General features: G+C 35.4%; 1 protein-coding gene across 1 annotated transcript in view; it reads left to right on the forward strand.

The window, feature by feature from the left end:
* LOC111047163 (U-scoloptoxin(01)-Er1a) overlaps positions 1 to 22709 on the forward strand; it is a 40847-nt gene that overhangs the window by 13874 nt on the left and 4264 nt on the right. The window contains exons 3-4 of the mRNA XM_022332838.2: positions 7386 to 7426; positions 11102 to 11325. Coding sequence (XP_022188530.1) covers positions 7386 to 7426; positions 11102 to 11325 — 265 coding nt within the window. The remainder of the gene's footprint in view (positions 1 to 7385; positions 7427 to 11101; positions 11326 to 22709) is intronic.

Genomic DNA, 22709 nt, shown 5'->3' on the forward strand with positions numbered 1-22709 from the left:
ATTTAACCGTTTTACAAGTAGTTCTTCAGGATGGTATTTAACCGTATAGCCTATTGTTTTGAAATTTTATTTCAAAACTCTAATACAAAACTGTAAATTTAAAACTGTAATACTGTGTACTGTATAAGATTATTCTAAAGAACAGATTACACCAAATAAAAAATAACAGTATAGTAGTTAGCATTTAATGCAATACATATCTTCCATCTATTCATAATATTAGATCAAGTATCAGGTTTTATAATGTCTTGCAAATAAATGAGTTTAATCTACAAAATCTATAAACCAACAATCACATATAGACCCACCAGCATTACTCATCTTCCTATAATGTGTATTTTATGTTTATAAAAATGTATTTATTGGAAAATAATATCAACTAATCTAGATGGCTAAGAGACTGCTGACACTTAATACATAAGAAAACGTCTGAGTACCGGTAGCCAACTTTGTTCTCATTCAAGTATTTTGCTGTTGAAGAAGGAGAAACATAATACAGTGATGAATGGAAAGTTATGGAGAATCATAATAAAATTAAAATGTTCATGGTAAGGAAGTGAAGGAGAGGACGTGCAGTGGAGGGATGAGAATAGGGAGAATAATGGTTTGGAGGAGGTTATAAAGAAGAAAGAGATGCTAATCAGAGGAAAAGATCACATGCCAGTCAGTATTCAGTTATAAGATCATGGGTCAAGTCAAGATGGGTCAATTATCATCATTGGGATGGGATCATGAACTTTGAGGATTATGAATCGAAATTAGATATCTAAGTCTTCAACTTTATCTCTAAAGAGAAGAAGCTGCGTTTGCAAGATCGTGTCGGAATCACGGAAATTCCTATGCGAATAAATTAGACAACGTGCAGGATATGCAATATTGCAGCCAAATACCAATAAATGATACAACATGCAAGAATATTAATACTTGAGATGAGAAAGCTTGGAGTAGAAGAATCAAACTTGGAGGCTATTCACTTGCGTGGATATACTGTATTCTTCTGTTATGTGTTATATTATGAATGAGACTGATGAAATGCAATATCAACTCCGTGCGGTATCCAACTTTATAAAATTACTTGACTCTATCATCATTCTATACACACTAATTACTAATAATACTCACAATAATATAATCATGGTATTAATTTTTTATAAGATTCAAGACCGAGTATAGGCTATTTTATGAACTTTACGTAATCACTCTATAGGCTAGAATGTACTAAAAATACTAAACAATAATATTTATAATAAATTCAATCACCATGAATATTGGATGCAAGTCAATAAGTTTGTGATGAAAATGATTGTTTCAAGGTTAAGTGGTGGAGAGGACTAAATAGTCCCAACTCCGCCAAAAAAGAATAATTTCATTGAACCTCAATGATGATATTTAAAATTGACACTTAAAATCTCAATCATAGAACCTATCTTATTGATGTTTACAAGATGCAGTATCTCGATTACAAGATATAAACTAATTTTCAATTCGATTGGCACCTTCAAAAATTTTTACTGTCAATTTTCAATTTTTATTTATAAACAATTTCTCAAGGTTTGTTTGATAGCGACTGTGCTAGAAACAAATCGGAATCTGTAGTTACAAATCAAGTCTGATCCTTACTAAGTTCTTTCCATCTTCTGAATGAGAAGATTTATGTTGGAAGTTCATAGGACAAAAAAGATGCGTAATTATACGTTTTATAGGATAAAGATTTTTTGTAGCAATACTAGAAAGTTTTAAAAAATGGTCGATGTTTTTCATTTATTAATCTAGTCATGTATGCTACAATAATTACACTGATATAAGAGGAGGCACAGCAGGCTTATGTCCAAAACTGTCTCTTTTGAAAGGGTAGTATTGATCTGCAGTGGGTGAGTGGTCCTCCGCAGGTAAGCAAAGCTACTAAAAAAGTACCATTTCCCATTCCCAGGACGGCCAATGTACTTTGAAAACGAAAATAAGTATCATGGACAATAATAATAATAATAATAATAATAATAATAATAATAATAATAATAATTATTCGGTGCTGGTATATTCCGAGTATATATTGTTAATATTCATGACAGGAATCCGACTCATAAAATTTGACTATTCTATTTAATCCGTTGAAGTGTTCTATTAAAATGTTGTATTAAAAACAAACATGGTCGTAGATAAAACTAGAACTTCTCATTGATTAGACAGTATTGGTTAAACGAAGAAGAACAGTAGATAATCACTGAGCTACGTCATGATGCTCCTCATCTGCTGAAAATGCAAGGCTTGCCCTGGGATACTGTTTCAACTCAATATTCAACTGGAGATGATACTGTACGTGAAGAAGCTTGAGTCTTGCAGCGATCTTAGTTCAGAGAGACAAATGACAAATATTGAGTTTTTCACTATGGAGCATCTTAAGATCTCAACATCCCTGAGCTCTGATAGCTTTGGTAATAGTCATTCGTTGTAAATATTGTCCCCACAAGAAGTAGATCTTCAGTGTCGATTTTGGCATTTTGGGGTATTCCCTTCAGAAGATTTTGGGGCGAATTGTACTTCTCTTGAAAGACGCTACAAAGTTTGAAAATTGAAAAACTTTCTTAGTTGAGCTTCAAAAAATTAAGTGACTGGAATTCTAGTGTTTATACTGTATTCTCCTGTTCGAAGCATTTATATAGCACAATTATTAAAGAATTTGAACTGGCCTTGATCTTCATCACATACGATTATCTAGGAATTCTATAGATTTCAGAATCTAGAATTTCTCAAGTTCACTGTTACAAAGGGGTTACAAAGAATCAAGTATTGTTATATCTGAGCAATTGTGTGAAGCAGACTTCTTCTATATCTTACAAAAGAATTATGCACTCTCCATGACATGCGATATAAGATGAGGATATATATGCTTATGATTTTTTCAGGCCCAGTTCAGTAATAAAACACACAAACAACAACATATTGACAAACTAATGAATCAAACGTACATAAAGGGTTTATAATATTCAACATGAATATGTCTCGTCGGGTTTTCTTCATTTTTGGTAGGTCAAATGCCAAGCTCTCCCACAGTCCCCTCCAGCCATGACATGGCACGCTCATCCGCCAGGTGAATACCCCTGAGTCCCCCTTCATAGGAATACAGTGGGCAGTCTTCCACCAAGTGCTGCATCGGCTGCACATCTCCACAGGTGCAGTGGGGTCAGTGGCTATGCCCCAAGTAGTCTGTGCTTGAGCACACCTGCCTGCAGGTTGCAGATGTACAAAAGCGATTCAACCTGCACCAGAGTTTCCTCTTCAAATCCATTCCTGGCAAAGGCACAGATGGGTCTTCCACCAACGTCTTATTCTTAATGTTGACCTGAAACCATTCCTGCCGCCACATTTCTATAATATCTTGTCTCTCAACTTCCGCCAGTCGGAGATAATTCCTAGACCTCAATCTCTTAATGGGTGGATTCAGCATATCCTTCATTAGTGGCAGCTCTTGTCTGGAGGATAAGATGTTCATCAACTGATAAGTCCTTTCTTTTCTTCTCAATGCTGGTGGAACAATGTTGCTTAGGACAGGCAACCACTCAGTTTGAGTGGGTCTTATGGTACCACTCATTTTCCTCATCGTCTCATTCAGGGTGATGTCTATTTTCTTAGTATGAGTGCTGTGCTCCAATACTGATGAACAGTATTCTGCTGCACTATATACTAGTGCCAGGCGAGATGTTTTCAGAGCCTCCATACTGCATCCCCTGCAGTAGCTTGTACCAGCCAACTTACTTATAATGTTGTTCCTAGTCTTCAGTTTGTTCTTGAGACTCTCAAGATGCTGTCGAAAGGTTAGAGTTCTATCCAGCTTCACTTCCAAGTAGCGAGGGGCCTCACAGTGAGTGATAAGATGAGGATGACGTTATTTTTTATAATAACTTAAATGTATGAATCATCTGATAGTTTCTCATGCCTGCACCAATAGGCTATATACATATAGTTCATACCCAAGCTATTTCTCCATTCAGAAGAATAGCTACTCTTGACAGGACATCACAGTAGCAGCCTACAATCAGAATGGAATTGTACAGTTGTCATTTAACAAGTCGCTCAGAACAAGAAGCTAGTGTTTGATTGGTGATCTCCCCTAATGTATTTTAAATTGAAGAGGAAGAGCAAGCATCTCATTCTATTTCAACTCTATGTTAGAAAGCTGGCTCTTTCGGCATCGGCATGTGAAAAACAGAACTTTCTCGTCTCGTTATATTTGGCATAACAATATTGTGATTGATTAGCTACAACAACGCATTATCAACCATTACAATTACATAACTCATCCTGAACACAAGTGTCAAATACAAAAGTTGCGTGAAACTATGCACTACACTATTTGGTCAGATCTATCGTGATATTTCTGGTCTCTACATGAGCAGAAAAAATGAGAATTGTGTTATTGATTAAAAATGAAGTGATTGATTAACTCCACGTTCCCCTATTAGCTGCAATATCGTGTAATACATTCGTGGTTGCGGACTACAAGTATCATGAGCTAATCAAAAGATTAGAGTGCTTATTGAATGAGACTGTGTCGGTGTAGGTGAGTAGGTGTGTGTCAGATGTCAGGGGTTATGTGATGTGATGTGATCGGTGACGCCTGAGTCAAGGTGCATTCTTACTTATCAGTATCAGCGTACGTGTCCGGTACAGTGAAAACATAATTCCCATGATTTCCAATCAGACTATTTCCACTCAGCCCGGCCGAGCGAGTCCCATTATTGAACATTTAGAACTATAGAAATAGTCTCATCAGCTGATAATATAATAAATACAGCTGACCTAGTTACAATAGTTTGTTATTTCCTGTTGGATCTTATTTTATCATACTCCATCACTAGAGATTAGAAACAATTCTTCTAATTAAAGCCTTTATTTCAATATAAAATTCGATATCGGCCTTTTCTATTTCAATTCAATAGGCAAAATTGAAAACTATGAGGTGGAGAAGACCAAAATAGATTGAGACCTTTGGTTGCAAAGTACAACCGAAGATTCTCAAAATACAAATCTTCCATATCATTAAAACCAGAAAAATTGGTTACAAATCCAGACTCAGATACTGCGTTCGTATTACTTATGAGAATGAGATTCTCACTGTACCTGACACATTCACATCCCAAGTGGGATTCCAGCTTAATTAAATTGGCTTTTCTCATCATACTTACATCCTTGCTGTCATGGAATGTTGTCATATTCTCGATTATTCACTCAATTCTTATTCATTTTTTATTTATTAATTTATATTTATGAAACTGCGAAATGGCGTACAGAGGTTCACATAGAGTCTAGACATTTTGTGTAGGGGGAACTTTAAAATTAAAGAATTGAATAGGAAAAAAGGTTTCTTGAACCAAATAAGCCAACTTCAAGAGACTGCTTGACAAGGTACCATGAACAAAACATTTAAATTTGAATACAGAGTGTCCCACGAAAGACGTAACAGTCGATTACCATAGATTACACGTGAAATCGGCAGCGAAAAATGTCTAGTAAAATCTTCTTATATAATATCAACCTTAGTTTTCGAGATCTATTAATTTTTCGATATTAGAAATAGGCTTACTTACCGTCATTTAAACGTCAATAACTAAAAAAAACTATCAGTTGAAATCTAATTCTAGGAATATGGCTGGAAAGAGGAAGACATTTCTAATAAGATTCATATATTTAAGTTCCTTTGTTTGACGTTTTTGCACTTTTTTGCACTCAAAGTTGAAAAACGTATATTCGTCGAGTTCAAAGACACATTTAAAACAGTTTTACCTCAAATTTTCCTATCAGGGTAACAATATATTTCCAATAATGGAAAAACATCGTCATTTTATAAACTTTTGATTGAATATATCTTGTAAGGAAAATTTTACTGGACACTTTTTGTTGCAAATTTCATGTAGAATTCATGTAGTCTTCGGTTGTTACACCTTTCGTGGGACACTCTCTATAAATATCATAACGCCATTTTTACAAGAATTTACTTAACAACTAATTATTATCATGATATCAACTTTATTGCAGGCTCAGCTCTCAAAAAACTCAAAGAGTACTGTGTATTGTCAACCTGGAATTTTTACATGAAGAAAAAATAGAACAAAATTGATTTTACAATAAAACAATCCATTAATTCCATTATGCTATATCAAAAGTATAATTATTGAAGCATAAATGATGTTCTTATTTCTGGATGATTAAGCAGGGTATCCAGGGAGCGGACCCCCCGGACTAAACGGATAACATTAACGAACGAAGCGAGTAATAAGAGTACAATTCGGAAGGAGTCAACTCGTATTTGCCCAAATCACTTGCATATTATTCTGTCTCATACATTGATTGCTTTCTTGTGTTCTCATACGATTCAGACTTCACCAGTCTTTGTCATAGGAATTTTAACTCGCAATATTTTTGTACACAAAAATAGTAGGAAATATTAGCTGTTTCGGGCATTCATGCCTTCTGTTTCCAAACCTGTACTGTTTGAGGAGGAAACAATAAATTATTACTGCCTACAAAAAATTAATATGATTATATAATGAGTAAAATCATTGTTGAATCTATTCTACAAGAGCAGGTGTAACCTACAATGGGTAAAAATCACAAATTACTAAATTACATGGATAATCTTAATTTGAAGTAAAAAATTCGTAGCAAAAAATATTGGAATCACACTAGGAACAGAGATGCTGTGTAATTTCTATTTATTAGAGTGAAATAAAAGAGATGATCCACTTAATCATTATGTGGAACTGACAACATCTCTTTCATTTCACCTTAAAAATATATTGTCTCCGGCTATGATTGAATCGAATTTCCAGAATCACGCACGTTTCCACTGCGCCATTAATGCACTATGCGAATTTTACAATTTGATTAAGGTATTTTCTCTTGCGTACCGTATGCTATGGAATGGTCTGGCAAACTGAATGAATTCCTCTCATCAAAATTAGAACTGATTTATTCATAAAAATGAAAATAGACATAAACTCTCAGCCTCGATTAATCAGCCTCGATAAATTCATAATTTTTATACATTTGCGAAGTTTTAATTTAATCAGTTTGGTAGTTCAGATATGATGATGCTCAGCAGAACATATCCCTATCTTTTCTTACTATAATCAAAGTTAATTTCCAGATATAGGAGGATCATTTAAATCCGGACATTGTTACAATATCTTCTAAGCCGGTAATTATAGAACAGGATCAGCTGATTCAACTGTGAATTTTGTTTTAGATTCTCTCCATTTTACAGGTGAAGCTTCAATTCCAACTTTCAAGGTTGTATAGAATAGGTATAAGATAGACTAAAAATATGATTACTCAATGCATATATGTATGTGTTTACCAGAACTCATCAACCTATTTCCATTTTTCAGCCTATGCGTACGTCTACTCGAAACCAACAGTACACCATAGGGTAAGTAAAAATTTTTCCGCAATTTTCCAGTTCATTTAGAAGAAAATGTTTATGTTCTTACTACGATGTTACATTGTTTGATCAACTCTCGATCCCAACAAGAGCGATGAATTTTTTTTATTATTCTATATATAATCACTATCATGTTCTCATAAGCTGCTTAGCCAAAGCTAAGTTGTGTAGAAACCAATCAATAGAACCTCAAATTAAAATTAAAATGTGTTTCCACATACAATTACAAAGAATAAAATGCACTGAAACATAATTCTTAAAATAACTCAAATAACTACTTGATAGGCCTACTAGGAAACACAGTAACGTAATCTACTCATTTCCAGAACTATTCAACATAAAATTTGAGATTTGAACCGTGTGAACCGAGCATCTTACAAACCGTTCGAAGGAGTGCAACTGATCAATATGGAGAAGACTGAAAAAGGGAAATATTTTTCTAGAATGGATAGGAGCCATAGTAGCCATAGTTGCCGATCATGAAAAAGCACATAAAAATGTAATAAAAATCTGAGTAGTTGAAGGGTGATAATTTATTATAAGGGAGAGATTGGGAAAGCAGCTGGTTCCGTGGTCACTCTAGTCGTGGTATCTACAGGTGGGTTTTCGTTTATTTATTTAATCATTCAGAATTTCACAACTTACAGAAAAGTACCACAGGCTTATAAATAAGCCCAAAACGGTTCCAATTCTAATTCATACAACAGTCCAAATATGGCTAGGTTATGTGTCACTTAACATTCTTCAATTACACACTAAATTTACAATGTTCAAAACACACAAAAATAATTTTCAAATTAAAAAAAATACTTCTAAATTAAATTAAATTAATCACAATTATATCTCATACAACGAAGGCTTGGGAGAGGATTATTGAGAAAAGACTAAGACAAGAGACCAAAATCAGTGAGGAGCAATTTGGATTTATGCCAGGAAGAGGAACAACAGATGCAATATTTGCTCTCCGGCAGCTGGTGGAGAAGACAAGAGAGCTAAGGTCTCAGCTGCACATGGCATTTGTTGACCTGGAAAAGGCCTATGACAGGGTGCCCAGGCAAGAGATTTGGCGAAGTATGAGAGAAAAGGTGTGCCAGAGAAGTATGTTTGATTGGTGCAGGAGATGTACAAGGGAGCCATCACTCGAGTGAGAACCAGTGTGTGAAGGACCCAAGAGTTTCCTGTGCAAGTTGGCCTTCACCAGGGTTCAGCACTTAGCCCATATCTGTTTGATCTGCTCATGGATGTCGTGGGTGCTGCATTCAAGAGGCCAGCACCATGGTGCATGCTATTTGTAGATGACATCGTACTCTGTGAACCTACCAAAGATCAGTTGGAAGGAAGGCTGGAAAGCTGGAGAAAGACTTTGGAGGAAAGGGGACTGAAAATTAGCCGATCAAAAACAGAGTACATGGTATTGGGAAACAATGATGGGCTACCTTTACAGCTTGAAGGAGACCAACTCCTACCAGTTGCAAGTTTCAAGTACCTGGGTTCAAGTGTAAAGAGAGATGGAGGGCTTGATGTAGAAATACAGCATAGAATAAATTGTGGATGGATGAACTGGAGAAAAATGAGTGGTGTTCTTTGTGATAAGAGAGTGAATTGTCAAATAAAGGGAAAAGTGTATAGATCAGTTGTGAGGCCAGCTACGCTGTATGGAACAGAAACATGGCCCATTTCAAAGAAACAGGAATGAAAGATGGAAGTGACTGAGATGAAAATGTTAAGATGGATGTGTGGGGCTACAAGAAGAGATAAAATAAGAAATGAATTGATCAGAGGCACTGTAAAAGTTGGACCACTGAGAAAGAAAATGCAGGAGACAAGGATGAGGTGGTTTGGGCATGTACAGCGACGGGAGGAGGATTATGTTGGACGAAGAGTGCAGGATTTGGTTTTGAATGGTGTGAGAGGACGAGGTAGACCTAGGATGAGGTGGGGAGATAGAATAGCGGCTGACTTGCGGGAGAGTGGTTGGAGGAGAAGGGAAGCATTGGATAGGGCTTTGTGGAGAGGCAGACTAAGAGAATGGAATACCGACCCCATTTAAATGGGATAAGGCACAGCCAAAGAACAAGAAGAAGAAGAAGAAGAAGAAGAAGAAGAAGAAGAAGAAGAAGAAGAAGAAGACAATTAATTTAAAAAATCCAAACTTTTGAAAAAAGAGCTATAAATTTTTGAGACCGATAAGACCAAAACACTATATAGAACTTATCACAGCTTTATTTGTAATAATTCGACATTCGTAGACTGTGAAAGTGTAAACATCCCCATGAGCGTTAAAATTATTCTTCCATAGTCTCTTATCAAAACGACAACCCACCTGGAAGCTCCTATACTAGGTAGCCAGGTCGCGCAGCCAGCCAGTCGCTCACTCCGTCACCGGGAATTGTCGTTTGACTGGGGCAATCAGTTGGGTCACCACATGTTTCAACCATTTATAGCTATTTCCAAGTAGGAACGGAATAAAATGAACAATATTGAATTGGAACTATTTCAGGTACATATATGTTAGTATTCATGGACTATACATATGATTATTTAGTTGGCGTTGGTTAGATGTTGGCGATCTAGGTGCATCTTACTACTGGAGAGACATCACTTTGAGATGCATGGCTTGAAGGGTCGGTGCCTCCTGAACGCATCAGATGGCACAACAATCCCAACACTCTCCACACAGTGTCCCTCAACTCCATGTAAACATTTGTGGAGAAACTTTGCATCAATTTTCCTCCTTCTCCACTATGATATGAGTCATCACTTAAGTTTTCTAATAGAGAGCAAACGTTCTGTTATTGTTAACTCTCTTTTCGATGAAGAGACTCAATTCTAAGAACAATGTTCTGTGACGGAGTGAACGACCGCCCGCCCGTGTGGCGAGCTCTCTCTGTTGGTTCGGAGCCTACCCAAAGCTGTAGGTTATTTAAAAAAAAGGTTCTCTCATTCCTCATCATCATGATGTGGGTAAGGATAGTCGCTTTTTGAGGCGATTGAGGTAGGGGTAGAGGTCCAAATAGAGATGGAGGCGCCTCAATGCAGCACAAATAAATTGCTTGTGGGCGCTCGCATGGTGAGGATGTCGAGGTAAGCCGCGCGGTAAGCCTCTTGATCTTGACTTTCTCACTATTCAGGCGACCCATAACACAGCATGTATTTGTGTTACATTGAGGTACCTCTATCTCGATCCAAGTCTCATATCTCTACCTCCTCATTATTCGCGAACCCTATTAGAGTTCTAAAGGAGACGGAAAGCAGCGCGTTATAACCCTGCTCAATATGCGATACTCCCTCTACCTCTATCTCGACATCGACCTCTCCCTCTACCTTTACCTCTATCTCCTCACTATGCAATAACCCTAAGACTAGTTTCACACACATACAGTTCCATTCGGTCAAGTTTGAAACAAGGCTAACGATCCATTGTAGGTGAGCTTCAGCGTCATTCTCATCTCACGATACCAAAATGTGTATTAGATATGTACCTAAATAATGGCAATCTATACTTTAATAGGTTATAATTCGAATAACTCGATAGGAGCTTCCCTAACATATTACTCTGAATATTTAACTCAGAATGAACAATTAAAAAAGTAAAAATCCTATTCTAATCATAACACAAAATGTTCATATTGAAAATTATTGTCGTTAATTCATCATTTTCAGGTGAAGAGATGGGAAGACTTTCCAAACCTCACATTCACGTTTGATTGTTCGGATAAAGCTGTCGGGTTTTATGCTGACACAGAGCATCACTGTCAAATCTTCCACATGTGTGATGAGGATGGGAGGCGAATTCCTTACATTTGCGCCAACGATACATCGTTCAATCAACAATATCGAGTTTGCGATTGGGACTATAATTTCGATTGTGCAGACGCTCAAAATTGGTAAGAAAGTGTACAAAAGCTGATAGTAGATAGTCTTAGATTTAAATAAAAAAATGAAATTCTCACTATTGGTTCAGCAATTTAATGTAGAACCGGTCTATGATTGGTTATGCATTAAGAGCATTATAAAAGGCTTCATAGAAGTACAGTGGCGAAGGGCTTCATAGAAATACAGTGGCGAAGGGAAACATTTTATTTTGAATGTTACAGTTTACAGGTCAGTAGTTTTTCGTTGAAAGGACACTATTTCAAAATTTCTCGTTTCCCTGCCCCACTCCATTGCCTAAAATCTTGAAGCAATTTGAAGCCCCTGTGGGTGGGAATGAAATTAAAGTTTTTGAATTATTTTTTTGTAGGCCTATGAGATTGAATTTTCATATTTAATTATAGAAATGCATTAGGTAGCAATCAATACATAACGAGATTCAACAAATAAAGAGCAAGACGCCGCTTGATTTGTTCAAAGCTGCCACTGTCTCTCTTGCTCATTTAGTACCTAACCACTTTATCAAAAGTAAAATAAACTACAGTATTCTAAATTCCTCTAAATTGGTCTTGTTCAATCTAATATTTGGATTATCTACGGATTTTAATACCAAAATCTAATTCTAAGGATATTGATGGAATGAAGAAGAAATTTTCGAAACGATTCATATGACTTGTTCCTTTGTTTGACGTCTTTAAACTTTTTATGAACGTTCAAACTGTTTGAAATTTGACAATGAACTCGATGAATGTACTTTTTACATCTTTGAGCGCTCATATGAAAAATTCAAAAAATGAGCAAATTATATGAAACTTATTGGAAATTTCTCCCTTTTCCCAACCATATCCTTAGAATTTAGATTTTGCCTGATATTATCAAAAAAGTTATAAATTAAATAGTTTGGAGCTCTTTATCTTCATTAAGTGCTGAGTTAAAATTATTCAAAAATGAGTCAAATTTTCGACAAACCGAAATTTGGAAGAAACTCCGATATAAATCAACTATAGCCTATCTTCCGACTTCCACAATTCAAAATCCCTCTGAGCGTAATTTTGTGCTCTACAACTTGAGACCAGGTAGACCGTTCTATCCCAACTAAGTTTACATTTCTAGGTACACCCAATAACAAATTGCCTTCCATTTGCCATGCATGGGAAAAACGTACATTGTGCAGATCAACTGGACAATAATTAAGATTATAGGACATCAAGAAAGTATGACTTATGATACACCATTTTGGAGGTCATAAAACGAGCTATAATTTTAATACCAAACCTTATTTTCAAAAAATTGAAGAGTAAACTTTTATTCGGCAAAATATAAAATTATGAGGTGAAAAGTTTCTTATTTTCCGGCTTTGTATGGGAATAACTTCCTGAACAATAAATAAACGAAAAAAATTACTATGACATCAATTGTAGTTCTATTTGTGGCCAATCATATGATTGCCACCTGTGATGTTTTCAACCAGCATAGTTTGTTTATCACTTGTAACATTTTATTTCAATATTTTATCCAGAGTCCAATTTTGTCTTTCCAACATTAAAAATATTTCATCATTCATTTAGTTTCATTTAATCAATTTCAACATAGGAAATAAACAGATTAAATTCCTACATTGGTGACCCCGACGTGATCAGCAGCAAGCATTTTTACAAATATTTCTGGTGAGTGAAGTTACCTAGATACGTTACTCAAGTTATCCACCACGATGGATGAAGAACAAATTTCTGCTCGACGTGAGCCGTTTATATTTCACAATTACAGCATCAATCGGATAACTTCTGCCGAGAATTTAAAATTCTAAAAATAATTTTTTTTAACTTTAATTAGGCTAACCCATGAAAAGTTCCCAAATACCTATTCATGGAATTTTGCATTGAACACTTTCAAGTTTGTTTTTAAACATTTTTTGAAGTTGCATAGCAAGTTTTAATTTTTACAAAAATGAAAATTACATTTCTGAAGCATGAATCAAGTAGTGAACATAATAAAATGATAACACTTTTTGAATACCGCCAATTATCTGGTCTGGGAGAGTGTAATATTTCTTGATGAAGCATGGATGAATGACAGTACTTCAGGAATGGGAAAGGTGAGTACACATTCAAGGATAAAACACTTGGTTTATTTACTGATGCTTTTAACCACTCAGTTGAAGAAGGCTTACAACTAGTTGAAGGCGTATGGCAACCTCTTGCTTTCTTTTCAAAAAAATTATCTTTGAAAGAAAGTTGCTGGCCAGTATACTATGGCAACCTCTTGCTTTCTTTACAAAAAAGTTATCTTTGAAAGAAAGTTGCTGGCCAGTATACTATCGCTAGCTAGGCTACTTGCTGTTTATGTAGCGGTACAGCATTTTCGCCACCTCTTAGAAGGACATCCCTTCACTATCTGCACAGACTACAAGCCTCTAGTCTATGTTTACCAATCAACTCCACAAACTCAACCAAACAACAATCAAACAATCAACTTCCGCCAATTTAACTCAACCAATTATCATTCATCTCTGAGTTTTCGATGGATATACAGTATGTCAAAGGTACCCAAATTCAGAAGATAAAACCAGAGAATTTTGCTCTTTCATTGGAACGTTTACCCATTCCTGGATCACCACTTACAGTGCTCTGTGATGTATCTACAGAGAAACCTTGACCGTTTATTCACAAACTTTTAGACGAAAAGTCTTTGACAGCCTCTACAACCTGAGTCGTTTTCCTCGACGTCAATTACAACGATGTTCTCCTGTGAATTACGAATTAAGTGCCGCAAATGGAAGCCGGTATACATCCTTCAAGACGACTCACCTCAGCCTTCCCACCCTGTTCCAGGAAAAAAGTGAGCTTCAAAATTTTGGATGGCCAAATCGTCTGCCCGGGGGGGGGGGTGATGTGGCGAATCATATGATTGACACCTGTGATGTTTTCAACCGGCATAGTTTGTTTATCACTTGTAACATTTTATTTCAATATTTTATCCAGAGTCCAATTTTGTCATTCCAACATAAAAAATATTTCATCATTCATTTAGTTTCATTTAATCAATTCCAACATAGGAATCAACAAATTAAATTCCTATATTCTCATCCTTAAAACGATGAAATCAAAGTAAGCTAGATACCTTGATTTGGTACCGAGATATATTTGTTTTACGGATCCATTGCTGTTTAAAACTTCGATGTGGTGCAGGGGGGTAATTAAGCTGGGGGAGGATGAGTATTTTGTGATTTCAGGCTACGTACTATATATACTAACATCCTGCGATAACTCATCTTTCCCTTAATTAGTTGCGCAAAATCCAGTTTTTTTGTCTTTGTTTACTGGGCTGATATTAGGGCAATTAAAATCGATGAATTGCTGACAATTACGATCATTCGATTAAGTATGGTTATTGTGAATCAATCTTCTTTGTGAAATATCCGATAAGAGAAATTCGAAATGTGGTCGAGTATATAGAAAATTTTCTCCTTTTTCACTCAAAAAAACGATTCTATTGTTACGATTACAAACAAAAAGTTAAAGCTGAGTAAAAAAGTGAAGAATTTCATTTTTCCTTTTTTTACGATTCTATTAATAATCAACAGCCTCTAAATTGAGACTGGCACATGATAGGAACTTGGTCCTAAAATTGTAAATAATTCTATGCTCTTTATGCTCAGTTGCCTGAAATACATCTTTGACCATTTTTTTTTAATCGAAAAACTATGAAGAACGTAAAATTTGGAAAAATATCTCCATTTTCACGATTTTTCGAAACTATTGAATCAAACTTTCCAAATATAATATTCCTCATGGATTATTCACGTCAAATGAAAAAGAAGATTCTGTTCTACAATTAAAGACCAAGTAAAAATGTTCAACTATTATTAAACGAAAATCCAAATTTTAAAATGTTTTAACATTTTTTGGTTTCCAAAATAAGCAACTTTGAATAAAGATATTAGCCATTTTTTGTATATGAAAATATAGCTTCAGGTTCAGTCGAGGATAAATTCCCCATTTGACCGAATTAAACTAATGATACATGTCTCTTTTCTATTTAGGGCTACTTGTAATATAAATAGAAATACAAATCTTTTGATGATTTAATGATACGTGATTTCGAACCGCTTGGAGAAGCCGAGAAGAATGAGCTGTAGTATAAGGACATCCGATCATTAAGTCAAAAGTTTCAGTTTTTGAAATTTTGATCCTTGAGGTGTCCTTATGCGTGCCCCTCCACTTTAAAATACTAAAAATGTTCATCTAACGGGTGAGTATGATAAAACATGATCTCATAATCATTTATTATTGTACGAATTCTCATTTAGAGGAGGGTTGAAGATGGAGTTGGAGCTAAAAATCGGATGTTTTTCGAAATTCAAGGAATATTATCAGGTGTACCTGGAAAACAATCTGAGATTTACCTAGAACGATCTAACTAGTCTCAGGATGTGGATCACAAAATTACGCCGAGACGGATTTTGAATAATAAATTTTAATATTTGAAATCGGAAGATATACTTGATTAAAAACATAAGTTCCTCCAAATCTCAGTTTTTCCAAAAAAAAAACTTATATTTTAAAATTGTAACTCAACACTCAATAGTAATAGGATTATTTCATTTCATTTAAAATTTTATTATATGAAAAAAGGCAAAAGCGATATTTTCTTTTCAATGACTCGAGTTGGCGTTAATCTCAGCTCACTAAAACTTTTTGAGAGAGTGTTTTGAACAAAATTTTTGACTGCAGCTTTGTTGGGACTAGTTGGGAGGAGAACATATCAAAATATCCTATCCCTACCCCATGTGTTGAGGGTGGTTGAAATGTTGCATTTTTTAGCTTTTTGTTGCCACGCTTATATCTTAGGAAGAATCCGTTCAGCCAACATGATTATTCGAAAATGAAATTTAATAGGTTCTCTACATTTTTTGTTCAGTAGAGTTTTGTGATATTTCCAACAGTTTTAAAGATATCCGCTCTTGAAAGTGTGGAATTGTTGAAATAACAGGTTTTTATCCAATTTTCTGATCTTTCAGGGCTTATAACTCTCCAACCATACATTGTAATTTGTTGCAAATTGATGTTCATTGTAGATTCGTATAACATTAAATTTTCTTCAATTTGATGCATGTTTTCACTATTCAAAGGTTTCCTTTCATTGTTATAGCAGCCTTAATGTGAGGAGTTGAATGTTCAATGCTGCAACAGTTGACCATTTGACAATGAAATTCGAATGGGGTGTCTGGAACACTATATTTTACTTTACAGCTTAATTTGGACTAGTTTGAAGATAAACATAGCAAAAGTGCGCATCTTCATCCCCTCTGTTAAAGGTGTGGAACCGCTGAGTTGACACTTGTTGCAAAAGTTCTATCAGAGAGTTGATTGCGAGCAGACGTTTTTCGTTCCGTTCTCTCTTATCGGCTACCGGTTGATTTATGAATAGTTTTGCTTAGTTTGGTCGGTCATCTTACTAAGCCTGCCGGTTCTTTTCGTTGATATTTTATTCGTTTTAACAGTTTTCAAGCCGAATTATATCTTTATTACAGTACTAAAATGAGTGCATGTGCGGAGTGCAATGTGTTGGTTGGAAGATCTGACAAAGTCAAAGTGGTATGCGCTGAGTGTGGATCGATATTCCATGGAAAATGTATCAGGGGAGAGTCGGACAGAGATCTAAGTGAAGTTGACCTCGAATTCCTGTGGAAGAGTTCTTGGAAGTGCGGAAGCTGTTTGGCGGGTCACCGTAGTCAGCGGGGTACTGAGGCTCAATCGACTCCAGTAAAAACTTCCAGCGCTGGTGCGTCCGTCAATTCATCAGGCTCCGAGGACCCGTATACTGAGGCCTTGAATGATTTCAAGCGGCAAGTTATGAGCAGCTTCGAGAAACTACAAGAGTCCCTCAGTTCGTGTCATGCAAAACTCGACAACAACGCTGAAATTCTTGTTACACAGGGAGAATTGATCGCATCTCAGCAGGAAATAATAAGGACTCTGCAAACTGAAAATGAAGCTCTAAAGCAGAAAATTGCAGACCTGTCGATGCAAGCCGACGATCTGGAGCAGTATGGAAGGCGAAACACTTTGGAAATACACGGTATTCCAGTCGCAGATCAGGAGGTCGTCTCAAAGGTGGTGCTCCAAACTTGCCAAGCTGTAGGTGTGCAGATAGGTGCAGAAGAGATTGACTGCTGTCATCGTCTTAAAAAGCGACCTGATTCACGAAATCCGCCACCAATCATAGTGAAGTTTCTTCGACGCACGATCGCTCACGAGATTATGCAACAGAAGCGCAGTGTCAACAAGCTGTCGACCAGGCACATGGGGATGCAAGGTGAGACCCACCCAGTTTATATAAACTTTTCTTTAACGGCTCCACGAAAAATACTTCTCTCCAAAGCTAGAAAACTTCAAAAGGAATTTGGCTTCAAATATGTTTGGGTGGACAAGACTGGTACAATAAAGATAAGAATTGTTGAGAACGGTAGAATCTATACCGTACGATGTGAGAAGGACTTGAAAGCTGTACCAACTACAGTCAATTGTTAAAGATTTAATTTATTTTCCCTATATTGTAGGTCTCATATAATATATATTGTTTTTCGGAAATGAATTGTGTCAAATCTAGAGTGTATTATTATTCGATTTCACGTATCTGTTTTTATTCATTAATCAATAATCAATCAGAATTTTACAACTGTTAATCCATTATTATCATTGTTTTCTCGGCTATCAACTTAACTACATAGAGTTATAATCAACTCAACCGAATGAATGTTTTCTATGAGTCTTGCTATTGTGATTTAAAATAACTGCTTCTCCTATCTGGAGTCCTGGAAATTGATAAACAATTTATAATTAAATGAATGTTCAATCTTAAAGAAATTGGTAGGGAACCTTTGAATAGAACAGCAAATAATAACGAAATAAATGTACTAGGGATTGTTTTGTTTGTTCCTGGTAATGGATTATAAGACTGTATTATATTAATACAAAAATATTGGAATTCGTTTACTATTAAAAGACTATGCCACGCTTTTTTAAATTATACCACTCTTTGTTAAATTTTGACAAAGCGTGGTATAGTCTTATCAATTCACTAACTGCACTAACTGAGTTATATGCTTTTCTTTCTGCAACTACGTTATATCAACAGAACTATGGAATATTTTTATCTCATTCTCATTATTACAGTATTGCAAGGTCTTCCGATAACATTTCTCGTTCTTGCTTCTAATCTTATTGCAGATTGCAGTCACTCTGTTTTCTTCTACACTGGGTGTTTTCATTATTATAGAATCTTTCTGAGTAGTTGTGGTGGTACTAAGGTGGTTATCCATACTGAAGACCAAATATCTAAATATCTAGTATTCTATTCATTAAAGGTTCTGGTATTTAAAATTTATTTTTTTCCTTTAATTATTATTATTCTTGAAATGTAAAGGGGGGAGAATAGTGGTGATGACCCAAGTTATTTGCTGATTAAGGATGAGAATCTGATTTATGTAATATGAACATTAACCTTAACGTAAGAGAGTAATATTTTTCTTTTTTAATAATAATTCTTATTTAATAATTTACAATGTGGAAAACAGTTTGCTGAGATAACTTTAATAACGGAGGAGAGTAATTCTTTTTTTTTCTTGTTTTTAATATTTTACGATATTGAAAACAGTTTTTTACCGGTGGGCTTAGATGATCGACTTATATTTTATTTTGTTCATTTTTTTCACTTCTTGTCATTTATTTGAATTTATAATATTTTTTTCATTTTTTCTCTTTTTCATATATGTCATTAATTTCTTCTTTGTCTGTGTACTATCAAAATGTTAGAGGATTGCGTACAAAAACCTCGAATCTGTATAAATCTCTTCTAAGTGCAAATTACGATTTGATAGTATTGACTGAGATCGTTGCACAACGGCATAATCAGTTGTGAAATTTTTGATGACCGCTACTCTGTCTATCGGAGTGATAGAGGAGGGGGTGGTGGCGGTCGCAGGGGGGGTGGAGTACTTATCGCAGTGAGAAGATCATTGCAATCGGAGCTCTGTAGTGAGCTATCTGTAAATAATGATTATTATTGTTATGATTCCGTAGGGGTTAAACTTAAATCAAATTCAACCGATTATCATATAAATGCTGTTTATATGCCACCTTCCACTCCTTCAAATGTTTTTCTTGATTACTGTGAATACATTGAATCCTTGAATAGCTTACTCAATGGAAATTTAATGATTATTGGTGATTTCAATTTACCCGAAATTAGCTCTGATACTTATGATCTCTCTTCTGGCTCATGCAAAGCAAAATTTCTTTGTCATTTAATGTCATTCTATGATCTAATTCTTATAATTCAGTACAAAATGAGCTCGGTAGAACACTGGATATTGTTTTGAGCAACTTTCCAGTTGATGTAGTGAAATGCGATGATCCACTCCTCCCGCAAGACTGTTATCACCCTGCATTATGTGTGGAAGCCTCATATGCGGTGAAGGTGTCAGAGCTCGACTCAAATCGTTCACCCGAATATTCGTATGACTATTCCAAGGGGGACTATCTCGGCCTCTATTGCGGACTCCGCGATTCCAGTTGGGACTCTGTTTTTCGTTGCGGTGATGTTGACTCTGCTGTAGATAATTTTTATGAAGTACTTTACAAAAATTTTGATGAATTTATTCCAAGGAGGAGGTTGAATATATCAAATAATAAGTATCCTCCTTGGTTTACATCTGATATCATATCAGATTTGAAAATAAAAAATAAGTGCTCAAGAAAGAGAAAAACTTCGCCTTATCATGATAATAAATTTAAAACTTTACGCGCATCCCTGAAAAACAGAATTACACTATCTTATGAGGCGTATTTGATTAGAGTTCAAAATGGAATACGACATAATGTAAAAGATTTCTGGAAATACGTTAATTCAAAAAGAAAAACTTCTTTTGTGGAGTCAACCATGACACTGGACGGAGAGTCTTACTCTGGGGCTGATATGGTTAATGGTTTCTCTAAATACTTTCAATCTGTGTATGAGGCTGATACACCTGATGTGCCAATGGGGATTCCGGAGGTGTCTGGGTGCTCATTGTTAGATAGGGGGGGGGGGAGTTGGGATGGTTTCTTCCAATGATATTCTGTCTGCTATCAATGGGCTGAGGTCGGACTGCTCCGAGGGTCCTGATGCGATTCCAACCTTTATTGTCAAGGGCTGTGCTGCAGTCCTTCTAGAGCCATTAACATTCATTTTTAACTTGGCTATAAGGTCGGGTAGATTTCCTTCAAAATGGAAGATTGCAAGAGTTACTCCTGTTTTCAAGTCTGGGAATAGGAATGATATTAAAAACTACAGACCAATATCCATTTTGAACTGTTTTTCGAAAGTTTTTGAGAAGCTCCTGCATTCGATTATTTATAAGCAGTGTCAGAGGATTATTGCACCTGAGCAACATGGATTTCTGCCTGGTCGCTCAACTGTGTCCAATCTTATAGTTTTTAGTAGTGAGGTTTCACAAATTTTGGATCATGGAGGTCGTACAGATGTTATCTTTACAGATCTATCAAAAGCGTTTGACACCATAAATCATAGACTTCTGATACGGAAACTCAAAGTGTTAGGATTTTGTGTAACAATGGTTAATCTTCTACAGAGTTATCTGGAGGCAAGAATACAGTATGTCAAGATTCACAATTTCAAATCAGAATGATTTGAGTGTACATCAGGGGTCCCTCAGGGCTTTAACCTTGGTCCACTTCTATTTCTTTTGTTTATTAATGATCTACCATCTACCATCAGAGAATCTTCATGCCTTCTGTATGCAGATGATGTAAAATTATATAAAGAAATCAATTATCAAAGAGATTGCTATGATTTGCAGAGGGATATTGATAGTCTGTCTAGATGGTGTGATGAAAATGGACTAAAACTGAATGTGAATAAATGTAAATTCATGAGTTTCACTCGGCAGTCCTCCACTCATGCAGGTGTATACTTTATAAATGGTATTCCATTGGAAAAGGTGGAGTCGTTCAAGGACCTTGGAGTAGTATTCAGCCCAGACCTTTCTTTCAATTCACATATTGATTACATAGTTAACAGAGCCAACCAACAGATGGGTTTCATTTTGAGGACGTGCTCGCCCTTCACTGATGTGGTACCTCTGCTACTCTTATACAAATCAATTGTGAGGAGTCTATTAGAGTATGCATGCGAAGTATGGAATCCTTATCATAATGAACAGATTCACATTCTAGAACGCTTGCAAAACAAATTTTTGAGATGCATGTATTATAAAAAGCACAGGGTTTTCTGTCCCTTTGATTACCCAACCAACTCCCTCAGAAGTATGTTCAATATTAAATCACTGAAAGTAAGACGTGATGTTAAATTACTTGTTTTTCTGTACAATCTGTTAAATAATAAAATTGATTCTTCCTACCTGCTTTCTAAAATTAACATATATATAAATACCATTGCACGAAGTTCTGGATTTTCATTTCATATTTCTCGCTCCAGAACGGTAAGACATTATAACTTTCCTTTAAGTAGAGCTCAAAGAATTTTCAATACTTATTCAGAGCACTTGGACATCTTCTGGTTCTCCCTCTCCAAATTCCGAAGGATTTCATATGATTTAGTCTTGTAGTATGTGGTCCATCATTTCGTGATTTGCGCTTGCATTTCTTTTATTCAATTATCCTCATAAAGGCTAGTGGTAGTACATTACACAGACACTTTTCCTCTTGTCTATATACTAGTAATGATTATAGTTTACTGAAGTATGTGTGCATTTTTTCTTATTGAATTCAGTTAATGTATTTTTATTATTCTATATACGACTGTATATTTCTTCTATTTTTCGTCTTATTTCATTCTCTTAATTTTATAATTAGCTATTTTTATAATTTATTATTTTCTCTTATTTTCTATCTTCTTTTTATTGAAAATTGTATTATGTTGGAAATTATTGTATAGTGTGGAGGAGGCAAAATGGGTTTTTTACCTGTTGTCTCCATGAATAAATAAATAAATAAATAAATAAAATTGAAAATTTCACCCCTACATTAAAACAATGAAAAAAGAACTTGGAATAGTAAAATAATACATCATATCAAATAGAATTCAATGCTTCACAAATCTAAAATGAGCATAGATTCTTACAATGCAATGTGGGAGAGTTGAAGAGTTGTCACACATTTAAGAGCGAAAACTATGGAAGATGTAGAAAAAGTTGAAAGATGATTATTGTAGAAAATTATGTAAGCTTCAATTTCGTATAGAACAGTCATGTTAGATGCACAATTTTCGAGTTATATGCGAGAGACCAAATAATTGTACTTTTAACTATCCCTACCCACTTAGCACAGGGGGTAGGGATGGGGACTTTTGACATGTTCACCTCCTCACTAACCTG

This window comes from Nilaparvata lugens, chromosome X (genome assembly GCF_014356525.2).
Source record: "Nilaparvata lugens isolate BPH chromosome X, ASM1435652v1, whole genome shotgun sequence".
Lineage (NCBI taxonomy): Eukaryota > Metazoa > Arthropoda > Insecta > Hemiptera > Delphacidae > Nilaparvata > Nilaparvata lugens.